General features: G+C 37.6%; 2 protein-coding genes across 2 annotated transcripts; both read right to left on the minus strand.

Annotated features, from left to right (window-relative positions):
- Positions 1-10,986: 10,986 nt before the first annotated feature.
- LOC110710422 lies at positions 10,987-11,379 on the minus strand. The gene has a single exon (XM_021888714.1). It carries the CDS (start codon positions 11,377-11,379, stop codon positions 10,987-10,989), a length of 393 nt encoding a protein of 130 aa, XP_021744406.1.
- A 2,179-nt stretch (positions 11,380-13,558) lies between these two features.
- LOC110710423 lies at positions 13,559-14,778 on the minus strand. The gene is made up of 3 exons (XM_021888715.1): positions 14,547-14,778; positions 14,267-14,443; positions 13,559-14,148 (listed from the first exon to the last, which is right to left on the minus strand). Exons 1-3 carry the CDS (start codon positions 14,776-14,778, stop codon positions 13,559-13,561), a joined length of 999 nt encoding a protein of 332 aa, XP_021744407.1.
- Between the last annotated feature and the right edge of the window lie 8,293 nt (positions 14,779-23,071).

Here is a 23,071-nt window from a genome sequence, read left to right on the forward strand (position 1 = left end):
AACCAGCTTTTGAGAACAAGCGTCTCAAATTGGGGACCATTATCAAAAACCATAGACATGGGAACCCCGAACCGAGTGATGACGTTTTTCCAAATGAATGAAATTACATCTTTCGTCTTGATTCCCTTTACAGCCTCTGCCTCTACCCATTTAGTGAAGTAGTCAACGACAACAAGTATGTACCTTCTGCCGCCTGTAGCAGGCGTATATGGACCCAGAATGTCCATGCCCCACTTAGCAAACGGTAGTGGGCTGTGAATAGTAGTGAGGTCAGTGGCCGGACGGTGAATTAATTTGCCAAACCTTTGGCACTTGTCACATTTTTTCACCATCTCCATAGCATCAGCTTCTAAGGTAGGCCAGAAGTAGCCCTGGCGCCTTGCCCGTTGAGCAAGCGTCCTTCCACCTATATGTGAAGCACAGTAACCAGAGTGGAGATCGTCTAGTATCTCTCGTCCCTTTTCAGGAGTAACACACTTTAAGAAGGGTTGTAGGTACCCCCTTTTGTGAAGTTCTCCTTTTATCAGCCATGAAGAGTGCAAGACCAAATTTCTCCACTAGGGGATACCTCAACTCGGCATTTTTCAGTACGTGACTGACAAAGTAGACCGGGAGCTGACAGCCGTCCCTTTCAGCAAGGAGCACAGCGCTTAATGCATGATCAGAGACGGCCAGGTACATGTAGAGATCCTCTTTGGGCAAAGGGCTGACCAGCCTCGGCAAGGAATGCAAGTGAACTTTTAATTTCTGGAAGGCGGCCTCAGCATCCGGCCCCCATTCAAACCTTGCCTTTTTCTTAATTGCCTGGAAAAAGTATAGGCATTTGTCGCCTGATCGGCTTAGGAATCTCCCCAAGGCCGCCAGACAACCTGTTAATTTCTGAACCTCTCGGACGGTACGGGGTGACTGCATGTCGATGACCGCCTGTACCTTCTCAGGGTTCGCCTCTATTCCTCTCTGATTGATAAGGAATCCGAGAAATTTCCCAGACTCAACTCCAAATACACATTTCTTGGGATTGAGCATGACATGGTGCCGCCTGAGTGTGGCGAAAGTTTCTCGGAGGTCCGACAGATGATCTGTCTGAAGTTTAGACTTGACAATCATATCATCAATATATGCCTCGACATTTCTCCCAAGTTGATCAAAGAACACAGTGTTTATCATACGTTGGAAGGTGGCCGGGGCATTCTTAAGACCAAACGGCATGACCGTGTAACAGTATAACCCCTGATCAGTGACGAAGGCCGTCTTCTCCTGATCTTTCTTCCACAAAGGAATTTGATGGAAACCAGAGTAGGCGTCCATAAAGCTCATCAAAGCATGGCCGGCTGTTGAGTCGACCAGGCTATCCATTTTAGGCAGAGGGTAACTGTCTTTGGGGCACGCCTTATTCAAGTCTGTGTAGTCTACACACATTCGCCAGGTACCATTCGGCTTTTTAACAAGAACCACATTTGCAACCCAGTCTGGGAAGTAACATTGCCGAATGAACCCTGCATCAAGTAATTTTTTAACTTCGGCGGCTGCCGCCTGACTTCTTTCTTCGCCATGGTTCCGCTTCTTTTGCCGTACCGGCTTCTTTTTCGGATCCACAGCGAGTTTATGTACTGCCAGATCAGGACTAATGCCTGGCATTTCATGGACTTCAAATGCAAAGATGTCCTTGTATTCTTTCAATAGGTTGTGAAAGTCGTCACCAAGGTTTCTCAGAGCAGTCGTCCCAACTGTGACTGTTCGGTCAGGACGTGAGTCGTCTAAGAATAGGTCCGCATGCTCACCAGCCGGCTGAGGGCGGAACTCATCCGGCCGCTCCTCTGCCAATGATTGCTATTTTCTTGCTTTTCTTGCGGACTCTGTCTGGGACGCCTTTCTCTTTTTGTCGCCTGTTTCTTGGACAGGCGCACTCTCCTTGACATTGTCAAGGTCTGTTTTTTCTCCACTTGACCCAGTGGCCATAACAGTGGGCTTGACATCCGAGAGATAACACTCTCGGGCCATCCTCTGATCTCCCCTTAGGGAGCCGACTGTTCCATTATCCCTCTCAAATTTAAGCAGCATAAGAGACGGGATTATAACAGCCTTGGAATTATTCAGGGTTGGTCGACCCAGAATCATGTTGTAGGCCGAGAGTTCCTCTACTACTAGGAACCGGACTACCATGTGTCGTCCTTCCCCTTTTTCGCCCAGGCGAATGGGTAAATCTACTCGTCCCAGTGGGTGGACGACTCCTCCTCCAAACCCTATTAAAGGGTGAGAGGCCGGATGTATGCAGTCCGTCTGATATTTCAGTTTTGACAGACATTTGCTGCTGATGAGATCTGAGGAGCTCCCGGTATCTATGAGGATTCGGCCAACTCTCTGGTTGGCCACTTTACATTCAATAACGAGAGGGTCGTCATGCGGCCCCCTTACCCCTCCTAGATCCTCTTCAGTGATGACAATCTCAGGAAATGTATATTTGGACGGCCGTTCTTGGTGAACGGAATTTACATCTAACCGCCTTATATTATCTTTGTTGCCCCTAATAGTGGGGCCGCCTCCTGAGAAGCCGCCTGCAATGGTGTAGACGACTGCATCATCTGTATCGGAGCTGTCGGCCTGTTGATTCTTTTTGGCCGACTGCTTTTTGGAGGAAGTGTTCCCCGTAGATTTCTTGACATAAGTGTCAAGATCACCTTGCTCAGCCAAGCGGTCTACGTACCGCATGAGACTGATGCAGTCATTGGTGTGATGACCAACGTCATCATGATAAGCACAGATTTTGTCTTGGTTCCGATTGTTTGCAGAACCCTTCATGGGGACCGGCTTCTCAATTGAGAACCGTCCCTTTATTTCTTTTAGGATAAACTGGTTATCCTTGTTAAACACATACTTTGGGGAGTATGGTTTGAATTCTTTTTTCTTCTTCTGGGCCGGCTGTTTAGAGGAATCGGCCGCCCAGACCTCTTTTCTTTTCTCCTCTTTGTTAGACGACTGTTTCTGTCGTCCTTCTCTTTTGTCGAACCTTTTCCCGTCCGACTGTTTTATCGTACACAGATTAGTCGCCTGTATATAGGCTTCTGCTTCAATCAAGGCCTCTTGAAGAGTCGCCACCCTTTTTCGAACTAAGTCAAATTTGAAGGTAGACCCGTCTTTGAGACCTCTAAAAAAGTCAGTATAAGCTACCTCATCCGGTAACCCTTGAATCTGTATTCTCATCAGGTTGAACCGCCTGATGTAAGAACGAAGCCCCTCCTTCTCGCCCTACTGAATTGTTCCCAAATCAAGGGTCGTTTTCTTTGCAGGGATGTTCATGGCGAAGTTGGAGGCAAATAAGTAAGCAAGCGTCCTGAAACTGTTTACACAACCAGTCGGCAGGTTGCTGAACCATTGCTGTGCGATTCCCTTGAGAGTCGCTGGGAAACACTTGCACCAGGTGGGATCATCCAACCCTTGAAGGTACATCAGGTTGGTGAATGCCATCAGATGGTCTTCTGGGTTAGTAGTGCCGTCATAGGCGCCTACTAGTACATTTTTTACTTTGGCCGGCTGAGCGGCTTCAGTAATTTCCTTGGAGAAGGCCGACGGCTGTTCACCAAGTCTAAGCAACCGTAGCTGCCAGTCCATAGGTTGGACGTTTTTTGCTGCAGGTCCACCAAATGGAGGTGGCTGCATAAAATACTGTTGTTGCGGCACAAATGGTAAGTTTGGTACCGCCTGGGCACTATGAAAGCCGGACTGACGGGAGGTACCGCCTGACTGACTCTCATGGTACGACTGAGTATGCCTCATCGAGGTATTTTGTAAACTTTCTTGAAAATTTGAAGTAGAGGCCGACTCTGACAGTCGGTCACTCTTCTTCTGTTCTAACAGCAGACGAGCGTCTGTGTATGTTTTCTTCGACCCGTCCGCCTGAATGTGACGAACAGGTTTCCTATTTCCCGTAGGATAACGGAATTTTGTGAAATCAAGAGCAAGTGGCTCCCGCTTCTTGGATTTAGGATGAGGAGTCGCCTCTCGCCCTTGAACTGGCTTCCTCTTCAGTGAAGTGGAAGGTTTTTTGGCCGACTGCTCTCTGACTGAAGCAGGCGGCTTTTTGTTGATCAATTCTTGAATCTCTCCCTTGAAGTCCCTCATGAAGGTCATGAGTTCGTTCCTTGTGATGGGAGCAGATCCATCAGTCGGCTGTTGCCGAGCAGGCGGTGCGCCTGCTGGCTCGCTTCCTGTTTGAAGATGCTCCCGTTCCCTCCTTTCGGTATGACGGGTACGTCGGGCCCTTAGGGTCCCGTCTGGAGCTGTATGAGTTTTCACTTCAAATTCACTGTCAGTGTCATGGTCCGACTGAACTTGAGGGTCGTTTAGGGGACGCCTTTCTTCAGGAGTCGGTACAGACTTGGATGCCATCTCAGAAGTACTCTCCCCACAGACGGCGCCAAAATGTTTCGGGGTTTTCTGATGTCCTGCGGGAGAGTTACAACACCGAGACTGGAACCGGCCGCCTGTACCTGCAAAATAACGGAGACTCCTGAGAGCTCCGCCTCCAACGGTCAAGTTAGTCCCTGATTAAGGAGTAATGAGTGCGGAAATTAAAGTGGTTTAGTCTCTCTAGGTGAGAGTGTTTAATGTATAATCCGTGTGTTATTAGAGTTCTCTCTCTTTTTTCTCTCTCCTCTTAATGAGGATTAAGAGGAGTATTTATAGTCTTGAGAAGCGTGCCACTCTCTAGGTTTAGGGTAAACCTAGGGCTGACCGGGCTTCTAAACAGGATTGGGCCTTGGTGGCCGGTTTTCCCATTTGGCATGGGTGGACACATGGCGTGTCTCAATTGGTCCGCAGAGGACGTATCTGTGATTGACACGTGGCAGGCTCCTATTGGCCTACGTGAAGGACACGTGGCGGAACCTGGTTGGTCCACTTGTCAGACGGTGATTGGAGGATAAAAATCCCCTAATCAGGTTGTATGACTTTGTATGTTTTTGAGACGATAATTATTATTATTATTATTATTATTATTATTATTATTATTGTTATTGTTATGACATTTTATTTTCTTTTGAAAGAAAAGATGCTCATAGAGCTATTATGACTTTTAAAATTATATAAATAAATCTATTATATATTTTAAGAGTTTTTTTTTCCAACTTCTCACCACAGCTAAAACCCCAATCCTTCACGTTTGTACATACTTTTTTTTTTTTGTAATTGTTTTTTTTTTTTCATGCTATAACCTTCAATTAGATAATTACCTATTACATTTATTTTTTAATTATAAAATTGTTTTTTATTTATTTTTTTTTTTTTTTTTATCAAGAAACCAAAATATTCTTAGATATTAAAAAAAAACCTAATAAAAAAGATATATTTCCTAAGATATTTTTTTAAGTTATGATCTCTTAGAAAAAATTTGGACCTTTAGAATATGAAGTAATAACTTACTAAGGCCCCGTTTGGTTTAATTTAAAACATTTTCAATAGAAAATTAGTTTTCATGGAAGACATATTTTCAAGGAAAAGCATAATTGTAAATTAATTTTCTTTGTTTGGTTGCATACAAGAAAAGTTCAAGAAAAATAAAAAATAAAAGTGGGAATGTGAGAATGGATGAGAGGGAAGTAATATAAAAAAAAAAAAAGGAGGTAAAGAGGTTGGAGGAATATGTTGCTTTCCCTTATTTTTGAGAGAATTCAAGTTTATCTCCTAGATAAACCTAACATGTTTATCCGGGAGTGTTTTCATAATATTAGGTATAAAATGGGAGGACATGTTTGTAATTGTACTAGGAAACGGCCGTTAGTATCATAATTTGACGAAGATTTACCATGGGTGGGTTACTTCCCATACAAAACCTTACGGGATGTTTGGTATGAAGGATAGGGATAAAGAGGATAAAAGGGTGGGATAAATTTTGGCATAAGGATAAAAAAGAGGTTGTCCTTTGTTTGGTATGAATTGGGAATTATATTGGGATAAGTAAGAAAGTTACTTAACTACCCTTACTCATATATCTCCTCTTTCTTCATTCTTTCTTTCATTAAGGGTAAAAATGTATTTTACCTCCTTTGTTTTGTCCCCAACCCTTATACCACCTCCCCTAGTTATTATTTTGGAGGGATAACTTGTATTTTTATCCCTATCCCCGTCTCCTATGTTATCTCTATCCCCCTAAACAAACAAGAGAATATTTGAATCCCTTTCCTTTTATCCCTATCCTCCTCTTTGTATCCCTCCAAACAAACACGTTCTTAATTTGTTATCAATTGAAGGCGTTGAAGATAATTCCGACTACGTTGGTGGTGTTGGTAGATGATTCCGACGAATTTGACGACAACGTCCGGTGGTGCTAGTGGTGAGGACGAATAAAGCGGCGTGCGGTGGTGACGAAGAATACGGCGACTTATGGTGGTGAATTCATTTATTTGACAGCAGCAATTTGTTAGCCATATGATTCATATTTCACCGATTCATTAAATAATCCTCTCGTTGTTCATTAAATACGATTATCGTTGGTGATACGACAAATTTTACGCCATCGATGATTATCTAATTAGAGAAGAAGCAGGGTCATCTTTAATTTCTGGGGAATAAAAAAAAGAGAAGAATGTGGAAGAAGTAGTAGAGGAGTTTGCAATTAATGGGTCTTTTGCTAATTAGTTTGTTCCTCCTCTTGTTCCTCTTCAACACCATCTTAAGAAAGACAAGGATTTTATTTAATTTTTCTTTTTTACAATTTTGGGTACTAATTTGTTGTCAAATTATGCTTTTTTGAATTTTGAGAAGTTAATTTCTAATATTATGTTCTGGTTTTCTGGGATTTTACTTTTTAATTTGAATTCTAGGTTTTACAATTTGATTCTAGGTTTATGATTATAATTTTTTGCAATTTGTTTAGCGTTATGTTCAGTCTGAACAAAAAAAAACTAAAAATAAATAAAACCTATAATTATCATTGTTGGTTTGTAAGAATCGTGTTTCGTTGGGGGTGGTTTTCGCTTAAACCCAGTTTCTGTCTTCTGGTTCCTCTCTCATACGAGTAATGATTTCATGAAGAAGAAAGAAGTAAAATAATTATAAAAAAATAAAAATAAAAAATAAGACGGGTTGCTAACCTAACCATGGTTAAATGTTCTCAAAGTCTCAAACGGTGTTAAAACAGTTGCAAACGGATAGAATCTGACAGATTCCTCAACTTTTTGTAAATATAAATTTTTTTATTCAGCTTTCACATTTAAATGTTATTTTATTTACAAACATGCCACTCGATATACAAATTTTGTTTATCGGCGAGATAAATGGGGGCTTCCTCCTTGTTTTTGTAAAGGTTACCATTGGGAAAATTGTTTTCACCTTTTCACAAACCAAAGAAAGAAAAATGTCACTTTTTCACAAACCAAAGAAAGAAAAATGAAAAAAAAAAGAAAATCATTTTTCATGAAAACATTTTACATCAAACCAAATGGGATTAAGTGAGCCAAAGTAATACTTCCTCTGTTTCTTAATACTTGCAACACTTCTCTTTTCACGATTGCCAATGCACTATTTCAATCGTTAATATCTTTAATTACCAATGTGTAAAAACTATAAAATTTTGATATTATGAAAGTATAAATCGAGACGAGTAAAACAAGATTTCACATGACTATATTTTTCCTAACCTATAAATCGTCAAAGCTAGTCAAAATGAGACATGTGAATAGTGTAAAAGTCAAACTGTTACAAGTAAAAAAACACGGAGGAAACATTGCCCGGAATAATCCCACCTTTGGGGCGTCCGCTAAAAATTATCCCACCTTTGGGGTATTTTTAAATAATCCGACCTTTATACCCAATCTGCTTAAAATGGTCCCAATCGTTCATGTAACTTGTTATAACAAGTTACTTGACATATGTCAGCATGTGATTTGTTAAAAAAATAAAAATAAAATAAAATGAAATAAATTAAAAAAAAAACAGTTAAATTTTTTTAAAGAAAAAATAAAAACTTTTAAAAACCACCCACCAGCGCTAGCCACCCTACCCCGCCGCCCCTGACTCCCCTGCCCCGTGGCTCCGGCCACCCAAGCCCCCAACCCCAACGCCGCACCTGTAACACCCTAGAAATTTCATTCCTTTAAAATACCTGTTTTCGCTCTTTTTAAAATACGAATTAGGAAAATCTAAGACATTGCTGCCACCGTGATAACGGCTAAGGCATGCAATTATTAAAGACACACAACGGAAGACTCACTTAAAAACCCAATCAAGACAAGTCAACTTAAAAAGTCAAACTAAAGTCAAATGAAGTCAAATAAAGTCAACCTACAACTTGGAACCATTGTAGGCCCTTTTCAAAACCCAAAAAATAATAAAACCTTTGTGTTAGTCTCACAAGCAAATATATATATATAGAAATCAAAGCTAATAAAACACATCATATCGCTTTTCACTCAAGCCCATCATGAATATGCTTCATCTCCTGAAAAAGCTTCTCTTTACTTTGTCCCCACTACTCGCCATTAGAAATGGGTCGTTGTAGGGCCAAGATAAAGACAAGGCCAACAAACATACAAACACACAATCAACAATGTCGAGTACATAAGCTGTACACACTAACATGCTTTTATCCTATCAACACCACTTACCTTGTTGCACCTGTTTACAAGCATACAACATACATCATAACCAATAAATAAATAAATTGCTTATTTAATTTGATTACGCATCGAACGGGTTTCCCACCAAATCCCTGCCCCAAATAATTGGGGTAAACTACTCCAGAAGCTAACCAGGCAGGCACAACATCCTGTACTTCCAGTAGAAGCTATGGTTAAATATAAAACCCCATAACTCCCCCCATATGTTCATACACGAGGTATATACTTTTCAAGAGTTTTGGTGTGTAATCTCTTTCACTTTACGTTGTTTACATATTTTAGACTTGGTGATGACTCTTAATCCACAATACAATCAATCAACATAATCATTCAAGTAATCAAACATTTCAATTTAATTCTTAAATGTTTAGCGATCACATAAAATTAAACGTTGAACCCTTTATAAACTACCTCGGTGTTGAAACACCTTAAGCGCATAAAGCACCGCAAATCCTATCCCTCGGTGTTTAGAACACCTTAAGTGAACTTAGGCACCGCAATATATTTTATTTTTGTATACTAAGACATTTAATAGCTCAATTCTCATACTTATAGCATCAATAAAAATTATATGAACCATAATAAAATCCCCTTTTAATATTTCAAACTCAATTAAACATTTAGTTTAATTAAACATGCTCTCAATCATGCCAACAATAAAAGTATGGTTGATAATCAACATGCCAACATAATTAATTTCAATAAACAATTCACCTCAAATAATTCATACTTCACAAATCAATCACCAAAATCACTCTAATCAACAATTTCAACCAATACCTAACATGATACTACATTGGAATTTATTAAATAAAGTCTAGCATGCTTCTACACACTTAAATTATTACCGATTACGCGAACGTACCTCGAATATGATCTCAAAATCGCCACGACTACAGGAAATCACTCACAAGGAAGTCACCTACAATCCAAAATTACAAAGAGACATTAATACCTATTCATAATAAATTTTCAGCAATATATACACTCTTTAAATCACTTTTAAACCTTCTAAAACATGTTGAAAATTAATTTAAACCACCTACTTTTATTCCCAATTAATGGATAATTAAAAATCCTTTCAAGAAACATAATTCTAGCCTCTACATAAAAAATCCAGCATTATAAAAACTCTTAAACTTGCTATAATTTAGTTTAAAACAACGTTTATTTCAATAGTTTATATCAACTACAATCAAATTCCATCAATAAGCATTAATTTAGAAACCTAGGGTTTTCAATTTGGGGCTTTTTAATTCAAAAACTAAATTTGAAAATTGTATACATATTAATCATTATTAAAACATCATAAAATCATCACACACACCCAAATACAATAATTAAGGTTGATTAAATTAAAACAAGAGAAAGAGCTTTTTTTTTGTTGGGTTGCGCACGCACACACACGGCATGGCTGCTGCCCACACGTGGCTGGCCGGTGTGTGGCTGTGGTGGTGGCCGACCACGTGTGTGTGGCGTGTGGGTGTGTGGTGTGGAGGTGAGAAAATAAAAGGGAGAGCAGAAAAATTAGGGAGAGAAAGAAAATAAGTGGAGAGAGAAAGAGAGTTTACCTTTGGATATTCTTCACCTTGAGCAATGTCTAATTTGCTCATGAGATGGGTATTTATACCTTCTCTCAAACCCTCCTACTTTAAATTCCCTTTCTACCCTTAATGATTCATACTCCTATTTCAAATGACTTTTGACTTTCTTTAAAACTCCATTGACTTTAAAACTTACTTTTATAAATTAATTATACCCCAAAGTTTCTAAATAATAAAATTAAATATTTCTAAAAAAAATTAAATAAATAAAAACGGACTTTTAATTAAAATAAACCTTTTTAAATTATTAAAATACCATAAATAATTCATTTCAAATTATTTAAATACTTCATAAAAAAACGATTTAAATTAATATACATATACATACATACATACATATATATACATACATACATACATACATACATACATATATATATATATATATATATATATATTATATATATATATATATATATATATATATATATATATATATATATATATATATATATATATATATATATATATATATATATATATATATATATATATATATATATATACAGGGTATTACATTCTACCTCCTTAAAAAAAGTTTTGTCTCGAAACTTGGGTAACGAAAAATTAACATTTTTCCTCACTATGTATAATATTGTTGTGCTCTTTTGACATACTCTTACCTTTAATGTCTCCTTGAAATCAAAAGTACTCGAAATAACCATTAAAAATGTGCAAAAAGCACTAAAATAACTGAAGATATAGGGAAAAAGCGCGAAATTATACCGCATTCTACCCCCCATAAAGAAAACGAGTTACGTCCCCATAACTCAACACATCTCAAATAACTCAGGGTATTTCTTTTTCATCTCATCCTTAACTTCCCAAGTTACTTCCTCATATTCTTGGTTAGACCATAGCACCTTAACAATCTTAACTTCCTTGTTGCGTGTACTACCCACTTTACTGTCAAGGATCTTGGTAGGTCTTTCCTCATAAGTTAAGCTTTGATCTAACTCAATTGTTTCAGGTTGTAGCACATGTGACTTATTAGGTATATACCTTCTTAATTGCGACACATGAAATACATCATGCACCTTACTTATCTCCATAGGTAAGGCCAACCTATAAGCTACTTTACCTATCCTCTGTAATATCTCATATGGACCAATGTACTTTGGGATAAGTTTTCCTTTCTTCCCAAATCTCATGACACCTTTCATTGGTGATACTTTCAACAACACTTAGTCACCAATCTCAAACTCTTCTTCCCTATGCTTTAGATCTGCATAACTCTTTTGACGATCTTGTGTTGCTTGAATCTTAGCGTGAATCTCCTTTACTTGCTTAACTGTATCTTCGATCATTTGAGGGCCTAAAATCATTGTTTCACTTATGTTGTTCCAACATACAGGACTACGACACTTTTTTCCATATAATGCCTCAAATGGAGCCATACCTATGCTCGTATGATAACTATTATTATAAGAAAATTCAATTAAGTCCATGCTATCTTCCCATCCCCCTTGGAAGTCTATTACACAAGCTCTCAACATATTTTCCAAGGTTTGAATAGTTCTCTCAGTTTGTCCATCTGTTGCAGGGTGAAATGTTGTACTCATCTTTAATGTTGTACCAAAGTTTTCCTGAATATTCTTCTAGAACGTTGAAAGAAACATAGAATCTCTGTCAGACACAATATCTTTTGGAACTCCATGTAACCTCACAACATACTTGATGTAAGCTTTTGTAAGTTACTCCATCTTCCAGATCTCCTTCATTGGTATGAACACTGCAGATTTGGTAAGTTTATCCACCACGACCCAAATGGTATCATTTCCACTCCTTGAGGTATCTTGTGCTCCATTTTCACCTTTTGACAAGTTAAACACTTCGCTACAAATTCCGCAACTTCATTCTTCATTCTAGGCCCCCAATACATTTTTTTCAAATCTTTGTATAGCTTAACCCCTCCAGGGTGTACTGAGTATGGTGTATTGTGTCCTTCCTCCATTAATTTTCTTTTTACTTCCTTACATTTTTGTGTTAAACACCATCTACCTTTGTACCTTAAACTCCCATCTTCATGAATTTTGAAATCTGTAGCTTTTCCTTGCTTTATCTTCTCACGAATCCTATCCAACTTTACATCTCCTGCCTGATTTTCCCTTATCTCATCAAATATTGTTGGTTAAATGCTTAGATTCGCAAATATACCTGCTGGTACTCCCTATTCCACCACTTCTAGGTTCATTTTCCTCATTTCCCTACACAATTCATCATCCACTACCAAAGTGTTCAGTCCATGATCGGTTTTACGACTTAGAGCGTCTGCTACTACATTTGCCTTCCCTTCATGGTATTGTATGTCCAAGTCGTAGTCCGTTACAAATTCTAACCATCTCTTTTGGCGTGAGTTTAGATCTCTTTGGGTGAAATTGTACTTCAAACTTTTATGGTCAGTATAAATTCTACATTTCACCCCATACAAGTAATGCCTCCAAATCTTTAGTGCAAAAATGTTTGCAGCTAATTCTAAGTCATGAGTAGGGTAGTTTACTTCATGAGGTTTTAACTGTCTTGATGCATATGCAATCACCTATCCATTTTGCATAAGCACACATCCCAGACCATTCTTGGATGCATCACTATGTACATCGTAGATCCCATTATCATCTGGCAATATAATGTTAGCACTGGCGCCGTAATCAGCTTTTGCTTCAAGAGTTGAAATGCTTCCTCACTTTTCTCATCCCACTCGAACTTCTTGTCCTTCTTCAAGTCATAGGCTTAGCAATCTTAGAAAAGTCCTTCATAAAACGTCTATAATACCCTACTAAACCTAAGAAACTCCTAATGTCAGACACCGTCTTTGGCGTAGGCCATCCTTTCACTGCCTCAATCTTTGCTGGATCTACTTCTACCCCATCCTTGGACACAAAGTGGCCCAGAAATGCTACTTTCTCTAACTAAAACTCATACTTGGAAAACTTGGCATAAAGTTTGTTCTCTCTTAAAGTTTGTAAAGCTGTTCTTAATGTTCCACATGTTCCTCTTTATTCTTTGAATACACCAGTATATCATCTATGAACACTAAGACAAACTTGTCCATAAATGGATGGAACACCCTATTCATCAAGTCCATAAAGATTGTTGGAGCATTCGTCAATCCAAATGGCATTACTATAAACTCATAATGTCCATACCTTGTTTTAAATGCAGTCTTGGGAATATCTTCGTCTGCGATCCTCAACTAATGGTATCCAAACCTTAAATCAATCTTGGAAAACACAAATTCGCCCCTCAATTGGTCAAATAGGTCATCAATCCTTGGTAATGGGTACTTGTTTATTAAGGTGACCTTATTCAATCATTTTTCTAAACAAACAACACTGGAGCTCCCTAAGGCGATGCACTTGGTCTAATGTACCCCTTTTCTAGTAAATCCTGCAGTTGCTCCTTTAACTCACTTATTTCTGCAGGTGCCATTCGATATGGTGCCTTGGAAATTGGTGTTGTCCCTAGGACCAACTCTATTGTGAAATCAATTGCCCACTTAGGTGGCATCCCTGGAATCTCTTTTGGGAACACATCTAGAAACTCATTCACCACGTATATGTTCTCAGGCTTAGCTGTCTCTTCGTGTTCCAAGTTCCTTACACTACAAAAATATACTGGATGTCCCTTCTTAATATACTTAGCCAACTTCATCATAGAGATGATCCTTGGGCACATTGCTTCACCATGCTTCCAATGTGTTACCAAATCACCCTCAACTGTACTTAACTGCACTTTCTGTGACCAACAATGAATCTCTGCACTATACTTGCTCAACCAATCCATTTCTAAAATGACATCGAAGTCACTTAACCCACATTCAATGAGGTCAGACAAAAACACCTTTCCCTTGATCTCTAATGGCACATCCTTAAAGGTTTTGGTACACTGCACTACCCCTTCCGTAGGAATAACTATAGGTACATCTATGACATCTATGATTTTCAAACAGTGCGATATCTTTGAAACAATGGCTTTTGAAATAAATGAAAGAAAAAGTTGCACCAGAATCAAACAAAACTTTAATAGGAATATAGTTAATAGAAAAAGTACCAGTAATAACATCCTTCGTAGTATCAACTTCATGCCTACTTATCACATTCAGTTTTCCTAGAGCTCCACTCTTCACCCGACTATTCCCATTATTATTGTTTCCTTTCACCCCATTTTGCTGTACACCTTTGTTCCTTGCATAGTTGTTGCTTCCCTGAAAGTTCCTTTGAGCCCCTCCTTAATTATTGCACTGCTTGTTTCTGTTAGAATCTTTGGAGAAGCACTCATACTCCTTATGTCCCAACTTGTTGCAAGTGCGGCAAGTGACCAAGTTAATTACCCTCACAGTCTTTAACAGGATGATCATTCCTACACCTTTTGCAATAACAATGCCTTGGACCTTTGTTATTTCCCTGGTTGGAGTTCTTCGCTCCTCCATCAAAGTTTCGCCCACCTTGACGATTGTTACCATGAAAGTTATTGTTGATGTTGAAGTTGTTGTTGTGGTGGTGGTATTTCTGCTTTTTGAAGTTGTTCTGGTTACCTTGAGGGTTTCCAGAGTTCTGTCCCATCTTTTTTCTCTTTTCCTTTCCTCCCACCTCAGCTAAGTCCCTCTTTTTCTTCAACTCTAAAGCATAAAGGTGTGCAGACCTCCCATAAATTTCATCCAAGGTTTCGAACACTTATCCACACAGCTTTAGTTGAAGATTAGTGGTCAATCCACTCTCAAACTTCCTAACTTTTGCCTTTTCTGTAGCAGCAGACTCTTTGGTAAACCTTGACAGCTCAATAAACTTGGTATAATACTTAATGACTGACATATCTCCCATTGCTAGGTTAGAAAATTCCTCAACTTTTTGTTTCTATAAGAAATTGGGGTAAAACTTGTCCCTAACCTTCTCCTGAAACATAGTCCAATTGAAACCATGTAGTGCTTTGATGGTAGCCTCATTTTGTTGCCACCAAAGGTCAGCTTCACCCCTAAGGTAATAGGTAGCACAACCTACTTTTGAATTTTCTGGGCACCTTACTGCCCCAAACAGTTTCTCAAACTCCTTTAACCAGTTTTCTAACACTGTTGGGTCCGGTTCGCCTTGATAGGTTGGTGGCTTGCTTTGTGCCAGCTTCTTGAACAACTCCCCCTGAGCATCCCCATTATTGGTCGAGTTTCCTGCTAACTACTGGGAGACCACTGCCAACTGCCTTACAACCTCACTCAGCTCACCTCGTTCATTATTGTTCCCACTTCCTCCTGCCATCTTTCTTCTCCTGAATTAAAACAAGGGGTCTTTATTAATTATGGTCATGATTAGCTCTCAAGTTAAACACCCATTTAACTAACTTATACCATCCATACACACAAAGCTAACAAATTGAGTTCGCAAAATTACAACTCCCAAATTTTGCAGCATTAACCAATTTTGATTGCTAACCAACCATACATTTAATAAAACATCACAATAATAATTTAAAATAATTTCCATAATTTCCCCATAGTATGGAAATGAATTATTGGAATATTTGAATAAGAAATGGCTCATTAGAGTAGTGATATGAAATGAATGATTTGGAAATAAAATGAATTATTTGGCAGTAATATGAATTATTTGGCAAGGAAATGAATAAAATTTTATTGCTGAGAAAGAAAATGGCTTGAATATAAAATGAAATGACTTTGAATAACCTATGCAACTCAATAGGTTTATTGACTCACTGTGGCCATGCCACTTATTACTTTACTGGAAAATGAAATAATTATAACTGCGGAAATGAAACTAATTAACAATCCTAAAATAAATGAAACTACAAAAATCTAGTCCTTTCGAACATTGTCTTTCTTGTCCTTTGATTGTTTGTAGCTTCCAGGATCGAATTCAGGGTCATCTTCCTCCTCCATTAGTTCAGGTGTCTTTGGGTTTTGCTCTACTTAAATAAACTCTTCATCTTCCTCGTCGTCAGATGAAATGTCAATAATGATTGCAGTTGGAGGGGATTTGGATTCGAGATTTCCATAATGGAACTATCAACAGTATGGTTACTCTCATCCATTAGCTCTCTTTCCTCTTGCCCTCCATTTTCTCGTGCTTGATTACCCTGTGGTGGGGAAGAATTTCCTGATTGATTACTAGTTGAAGGGGAATCATTCCCTGCTAGGTAATCATAGTAGTAATTTGGATATGGAATATGTAAGTGCTCGCAGTGATACTTCTGTACTCGAATGAAATAAGAAATCAAGTATCTGTAATCAAGGTACCACTGTCCATAATAATCTTTGTATTTGGAGTAATTGGGGATGTTCCCGGGTCAGTAGAAATCAGCAAATTTTGGTTTGAGAACAAGATATGGGGGTTCGTCAGGAAGACAGTGAACTATCATAGCTGAAACACGATCAGGATGGTCATACTGCTTGTCTCCTAGGACATCGCTCATGTGTGAACAATAGAAACGAATTTTCTTGACATAGTCAAAGGTATGTTCATAATCTTTCTTAATTAGGGTACCAATTTGTGAGTATTTGCTAGAAAAGATCGACATCCTGTAAAGGAAAAGACATAGAAAAAAATTCCCTTCCCAAAGAAAATACAATAACACAGTTCTTGCTTGCATGAATTTAGGTTCAATGTTCAATCAAACAATCTTACTTATTTTCTAATCACATAATTACATGCTTCCACATCATTCAATTCACATGATCAAACATCACAACCTAAACATTAATGCATACAAGAATATGAATAATTCTAACTTATATGCCCCAAATTTTTTCCTACTCAAGCTCACAAACATGGTTTTAAAGCTTTTAACACATAATTCATACCTTAATTCTTCGTTTTCCTGCAAAACGAACAAACTAAAAATTTTTTTGACTCACCTTTTTTTTTAAGAAAAAATTTTCGAAAATTAATTTCGAAAAGGCCAAAATTTTTGGCCAACATAAAAAATTTGGGCACCCCTTTTTTTTTAATAAAAAATTCGGACCTCTCAGCTAAATAAAATAAAAAAAAAAAGAATTTTGGACCTATATATATAAAATAAAAAAAATTTGGTCCTCTTAAATAAAAAATTTAAAATTATGTAGAATAAAATAAAACAACTTACTTTGTAAAATAACTCATTAATTAAACACTTGGCCAAGTTTAAAAAAAAAAAAAAAAAAAAAAATTCTTTAAAACACGTTTTTGGCTTTAGTGGTAATAAAAATCTCAACCTAGCTCCCAGATACCACTTTGTAACACCCTACAAATTCCTTTCCTTTAAGATACCTATTTCAGCTCTTTTTAAAATACGAAATAGGAAAAAATAAGACATTACCGCCACCGTGATAACGTCTAAGGCAATTATAAAAAAAACACAGCGGAAGACTCACTTAAAAAACCATTCAAGACAAGTCAGCTTAAAAAGTCAAACCAAACAAAAGTAAAGTCAAACCAAAGTCAAATCAAGTCAACCTACAACTTGAAATCATTGTAGGCCCTTTTCAAAACCCAAACGAATAATAAAACCTTTGTGTTAGTCTCATAAGCAAATATATATATATAGAAATCAAAGCAAATAAAACACATCATATTCTTATGGAAACTAAACAGGATTCGCTCTTCACTCACGCCCATCATGAATATGCTTCATCTCCTGAAAAGCTTCTCTTTACTTTGTCTCCACTACTCGCCATTAGAAGTGGGTTGTCGTAGGGCCAAGATAAAGACAAGGCTAAACAAACATACAAACACACAATCAACAATGTTGAGTACATAAGCGTAACTAGTACACACTAACATGCTTTTATCCTATCAACACCACTTACCTTGTTGCACCTATTTACAAGCATACAACATACAACATAACCAATAAATAAATAAATAAATAAATTGCTTATTCAATTTGATTACGCATCGAACGAGTTTCCCACCAAATCCCTGCCCCAAAGAATTGGGGTTAACTACTGCGGAAGCTAACCGAGTAGGCATAGATTTCACATAAGAGTGATGGACATCCTGCGCATAAAATAATAAAAAGGTAAATACAGTGTCCTGTACTTCTAGTAGAAACTATGGTTAAATATAAAACCCCATAACTCCCCCCATATATTCATACTCGAGCACTAGGCAAAAAATGCTAATCAGCACCAGTTCAAAACCCCCATTTTGCACCGGTTTTGAACCGGTTCTGATTTGAGGGATGCCAAATCCCAAGACTTTTCACACCGGTTCAAAACCGGTGCGAAAAGTCCCCAAAAATATTAAAAAAGAACTTTTAGCACCGTTTCTTGCTTTGAACCGGTGCAAAAAGTGGCCAAAAAAAATTAAAAAAAAAAGCTTTTAGCACCGGTTCTGTTCCAAAACTGGTGCCAAAAATGCCCCAAAAAAATAATTTATTTATTTATTTATTTTTTTGCATTTTTTTCACTTAAATTGATATAGAAACACTTATATATATATATATAAAGTTCCATATTTTCATTATAAAAGGCAGTAATATTACAATTTTCGTCCAAAAAATAAATAAATTACAAGGTGATATTGTTGCTGTAACCTTGTTGGTTCTGCTGCTGTTGTTGGTCCTTTTTGCTGTACTGGCTGTTCTTGAGTTCTTAAGGCCTGTTCTTGGCTTCTCTGAAGAACAGCAATGGCTGCTAGGAAGGCTGCTGGTGCTGTGTGTGGTTACTTCAGTGGTGTAAGTGAGTCCATGAATCCAAACAAGGAATACGTAGTACAACACTACAACAGCTAACATAAAAAAGCTGAATTATCAATTCGTGTAACTAACCGAGCTACATACAGACACAACATAGCATGCGAAGACCAAAGTGGAGTTTTTAAAGTTCCAACATAATAGGTTTCTGATAAGACATAACAAAAGCATAGTAGCAAGGAACTCATTATGTATCTTAGTTTTTGCTGAACTGGAAGGTGCTTCAAAATAATTTCACAAACATAATAAAAAATTAAAGTTCATAGCGTGAAGTAAGAATCAGCTCCGAAATCAAACCATCTGTCTGTTATTATAGGGGAAAAAAAATACTCAAATTCATACAAGTATACATACATATTAGATGAAAGCTGGAGATCTTGACCTATAGGAACAACCATGAAAAGAGCCACATTAAGGAATCAAGGTGATAGTAATAATAAAATGCCGAACACGGTCAAGGTGAAACTGTTGTGATCTTTACAAAAAAAGTAGCACACTCAAGGCAATCCTGGAGTTCATACTTGTAAATTCAGAGTAAAAATAGTAACTAAATGCCCACTGTTTTACCCCATTTAAATTTGACTAAAAGGATTAACAAACCCAAAGAGGAAACGATAAAAAACTAATAAACGTATCAATGAACTATTTTTAATATCCAACCCTACGGCTGATGTTTTAGGCATACTTCTTGATGCATGTAGGATAAAGGGTGATGCTAAACTTGGAGATATTGTTGCAAGAGACATCATGATGCTAAAACCTGCCTGTGCTGAGAGTTATGTGCAACTGGCTCATAGTTTTGCTTCTATGAAGAGATGGGAGGGGGTGAATGATGCATGGACTCAAATGAAGTCTCTAGGACTGAAAAAGCTTCCAGGTTGGAGTAATATTCAGCAACACAGTGAAATTACCACATTTTATAACGGCCAGAGTGATAATCCTGTCAATGAAGAAATGTTCTAGGTCCTGGAAAGTTTGGGTTATCAAATGGATGAATTGAAGTTAAACCTGAGTAGTAATGATCTGAATGACAATATCTATGAAGGTAATGGTTTATTTAGTTAAATTATTTTGGGTGAACAAGGTCTATTACCAGCACATATCACTCAGCATATTAACTTGTGGACAACAGTGCTATTCATTAAGCATTTACCTATATTTATGACAAATTAACGGCATCATCTCAATTCCAGACTATAAACTAATAAAGAGATCAAGACTTTAGAAAGAGAAGGGGAAAAAAAAGGCGTAAGTAATACCAAAATTTTGATATATGCCTTGTTATCACCTGAAGTTATTCACGAGCACCTTTAAAATGATATTACCTAAGTCATTTGAAAACATAGCCAAGAATAGGGAAATGCAAACATCACAAACAAAGGGAATGTATTGAAATATGAAAAAATATTGTAGTACAGACACAGGAAGTCAGGAATTGATGCCCCAAGGACCTAACCAAACTAGACAAAAACTTCTATTAACAAATCAAGTTACATAATAAGATATATATGTATGTCCTTAAGTGGATGACAACATTGATTTACAGCTTGAAGCTTAGAAGAAATAGCATACCAAAGATTGTAACTGAAAGCTGGTCCATTGACGCTTTTGTTTAGTTAACATTTCTGGATTAACATTTCCTCAAAATAAAGCAAATAATTCATGAATCCATCAGGGGTTTTTTTTTTCATCCAAAAACTTCTCAAACTGTGTTACCTCAACGGACAAACCGAAGCAAATCACAGTGAGAAGTTGTACGATGAAAGTGAGTCCCTTCATCATATGGATTATCATAGTGTAACTATTTACGGCCAAGGGACTCAACACATTATGATATCTATAGCACACAGCATGTCCGCTCAAAGAGGTTCATTGGGCACATTAATAATATTCATGCTCATCATTCATAACAATAATCCAGCAACAATAATCACAGTGAGAAGATGTAAGATGTAAGTGAGTCCCTTCATCATATATATGGATTATATTAGTCTAACTACTTACGGCCAACAGACTCAAACATATTAAGGTCTATCTTACACACATGATATCCTCTCAACAATAAATTATTGGCAACAGCACCAACAATACCATCAACAATTCAGGGACCATCAACCATTCAAGGACCATCAACAATACCATCTATCAACAATACCATCAATAATTACCATCAACAATACCGTCAACATTTACCAGCATGAACCATTACCAACAATTACCAAAATCCAACCTGGCATGAACAATTACCAACAATTACCAGCATCAACACTACCATCAACAATAACAACATCAATACCATCAACAATTACCAACAATTACCAGCATCAACAATACCATCAACAATAACAACAACAATACCATCAACAATTACCAACAATTACCAAAATCCAACCTGGCCAACAACTGAGTTGCTGGCATACAACATGAATCAGACATCTACCTCCACCTTAAACATGCATCTACGTAAAAATAGAGAAGGTAAGGGTTACAGAAATCTACCAAGAATTGTGAGCAAGAAATTTCAGTTCGTAGAGGGGGACTCATCAGGAAGATGTCATCTTCCTCGCTAGAGATTTTCGCCAAACAAGCCCTATGAACACCCCAACCAAATGTTTCTCAAGCCTGTTTTTAGGAGAAAGCAGAGGTGAACTAGCGGCTTCTGACCTGAATAAGTAGTTAAATACCCAATTAGTCAGTTAAATACCCAATTAGTCAGTTAAATACCCAATTAGTCAGTGAGATGACTAAGCAGGCCTTCCCTTATTCCTCCAATCATTGACGGATTTGACTATAAAAGACAATTAGTCAGTTAAATACCCAACATGCATAAGAATCAGCAAGGAGAAGAAGATATCAAGCAAAAAGAGGACAAAGCCAATCACTTTTGTCATAGGTGAACCATCAACAAAATTAAGAGCCACAAGCTTCTGCTGTACAAGACTGTGGATACGAGGTACCTGTAAAGGAAAATAGTTAGTCACATGAACCAGTTCTCATTACAAACAGAAGTTACCTATTTGCACCAATCTATGTAGCCAAATCTTTCTCAATCCATTCATCTCTTACTTTCCCAAAAAGTTCTATTAAGGCCTCTCTGTTCTCCTTTTCATCCCATGCTTCCATAATAACTGGCTTCAGCTTCGGCCAGTTCTCGAGTATGCCTTCAATAGTGAGCCCCTTTGCAACCTTGTCAATGAGGGACGATAGAATCATGTTAGATTAAACTAACAATACCCTAACAATAACAACTCGAACATCAACTCCCAAAACTGATTTCATCCTAATTTCATCGAATTACCACTAAAAAACTGATTTCATCCAATCTCAATTACATAATATTTCAAATAAATAAAATTTAAATTCAAAATAAAAATTAAATTGCTTACTCATTTGAATTGAATTCAAAAATCCCTAAAATCCAACAAATTAACTTCGATAATACAACAATGAAACCCCAAAAACTAAAATAAATTCAATTATCTTATTAAAATTCAAAAACCCTAAAATCAAAAAAATTAATCAGCCCGACAGCCACTCCCCAGCCCAGCCTCGACAGCCACCCCCTCCCCCTGCACCACCACCGAAACCACCCTCCTTCGAAAGCCGCATGAGCACAATAGACCCCCCTCCCCAGCCCCACCAACGAAACCGTCCAAAACTTGAATTCCCCAACCCGAAACCACCCTAACTCCCATCCCTTTCCCCACCCGAAACCCCCACCCCTTTCCCTGACCCGAAACCGCCGTAGACTCGAAACCCCTACCCCTGAAACCATTCACCCACCCCCAGAATTTGTGAATTTGTGTTTTTCAATAAAATAAATAAACTACAATTCACATATTAGCAACCAAAATTGACTCAATTATCAAACTAGACTCCAAAAATTATGTTAAATTCTTCGACTTTCTATAACCAATAGTTCAATTATCCAACTTCGAATAACCCTAAATTGAGTATATACTGACAATTAAATACACGATTAACACTAGATTGTCAAAATTAATATAAGATTATTAAAGAAAAATAAGCATATAACCTTAAAGACTGCTTGAATGGAGGAGAGAAAGCTCAGAAGCCCCTTCAATGGAGAATTTCGAGTACAGCGAGAAAGATATGAAGGAGTACAGAGAGAGGAAGGAGTACAGCGTGATTCGTTTTAATGGAGGGGAGGGAGGA

Source organism: Chenopodium quinoa, unplaced genomic scaffold (genome assembly GCF_001683475.1).
Source record: "Chenopodium quinoa cultivar QQ74 unplaced genomic scaffold, ASM168347v1, whole genome shotgun sequence".
In the NCBI taxonomy this organism is placed as follows: domain Eukaryota; kingdom Viridiplantae; phylum Streptophyta; class Magnoliopsida; order Caryophyllales; family Amaranthaceae; genus Chenopodium; species Chenopodium quinoa.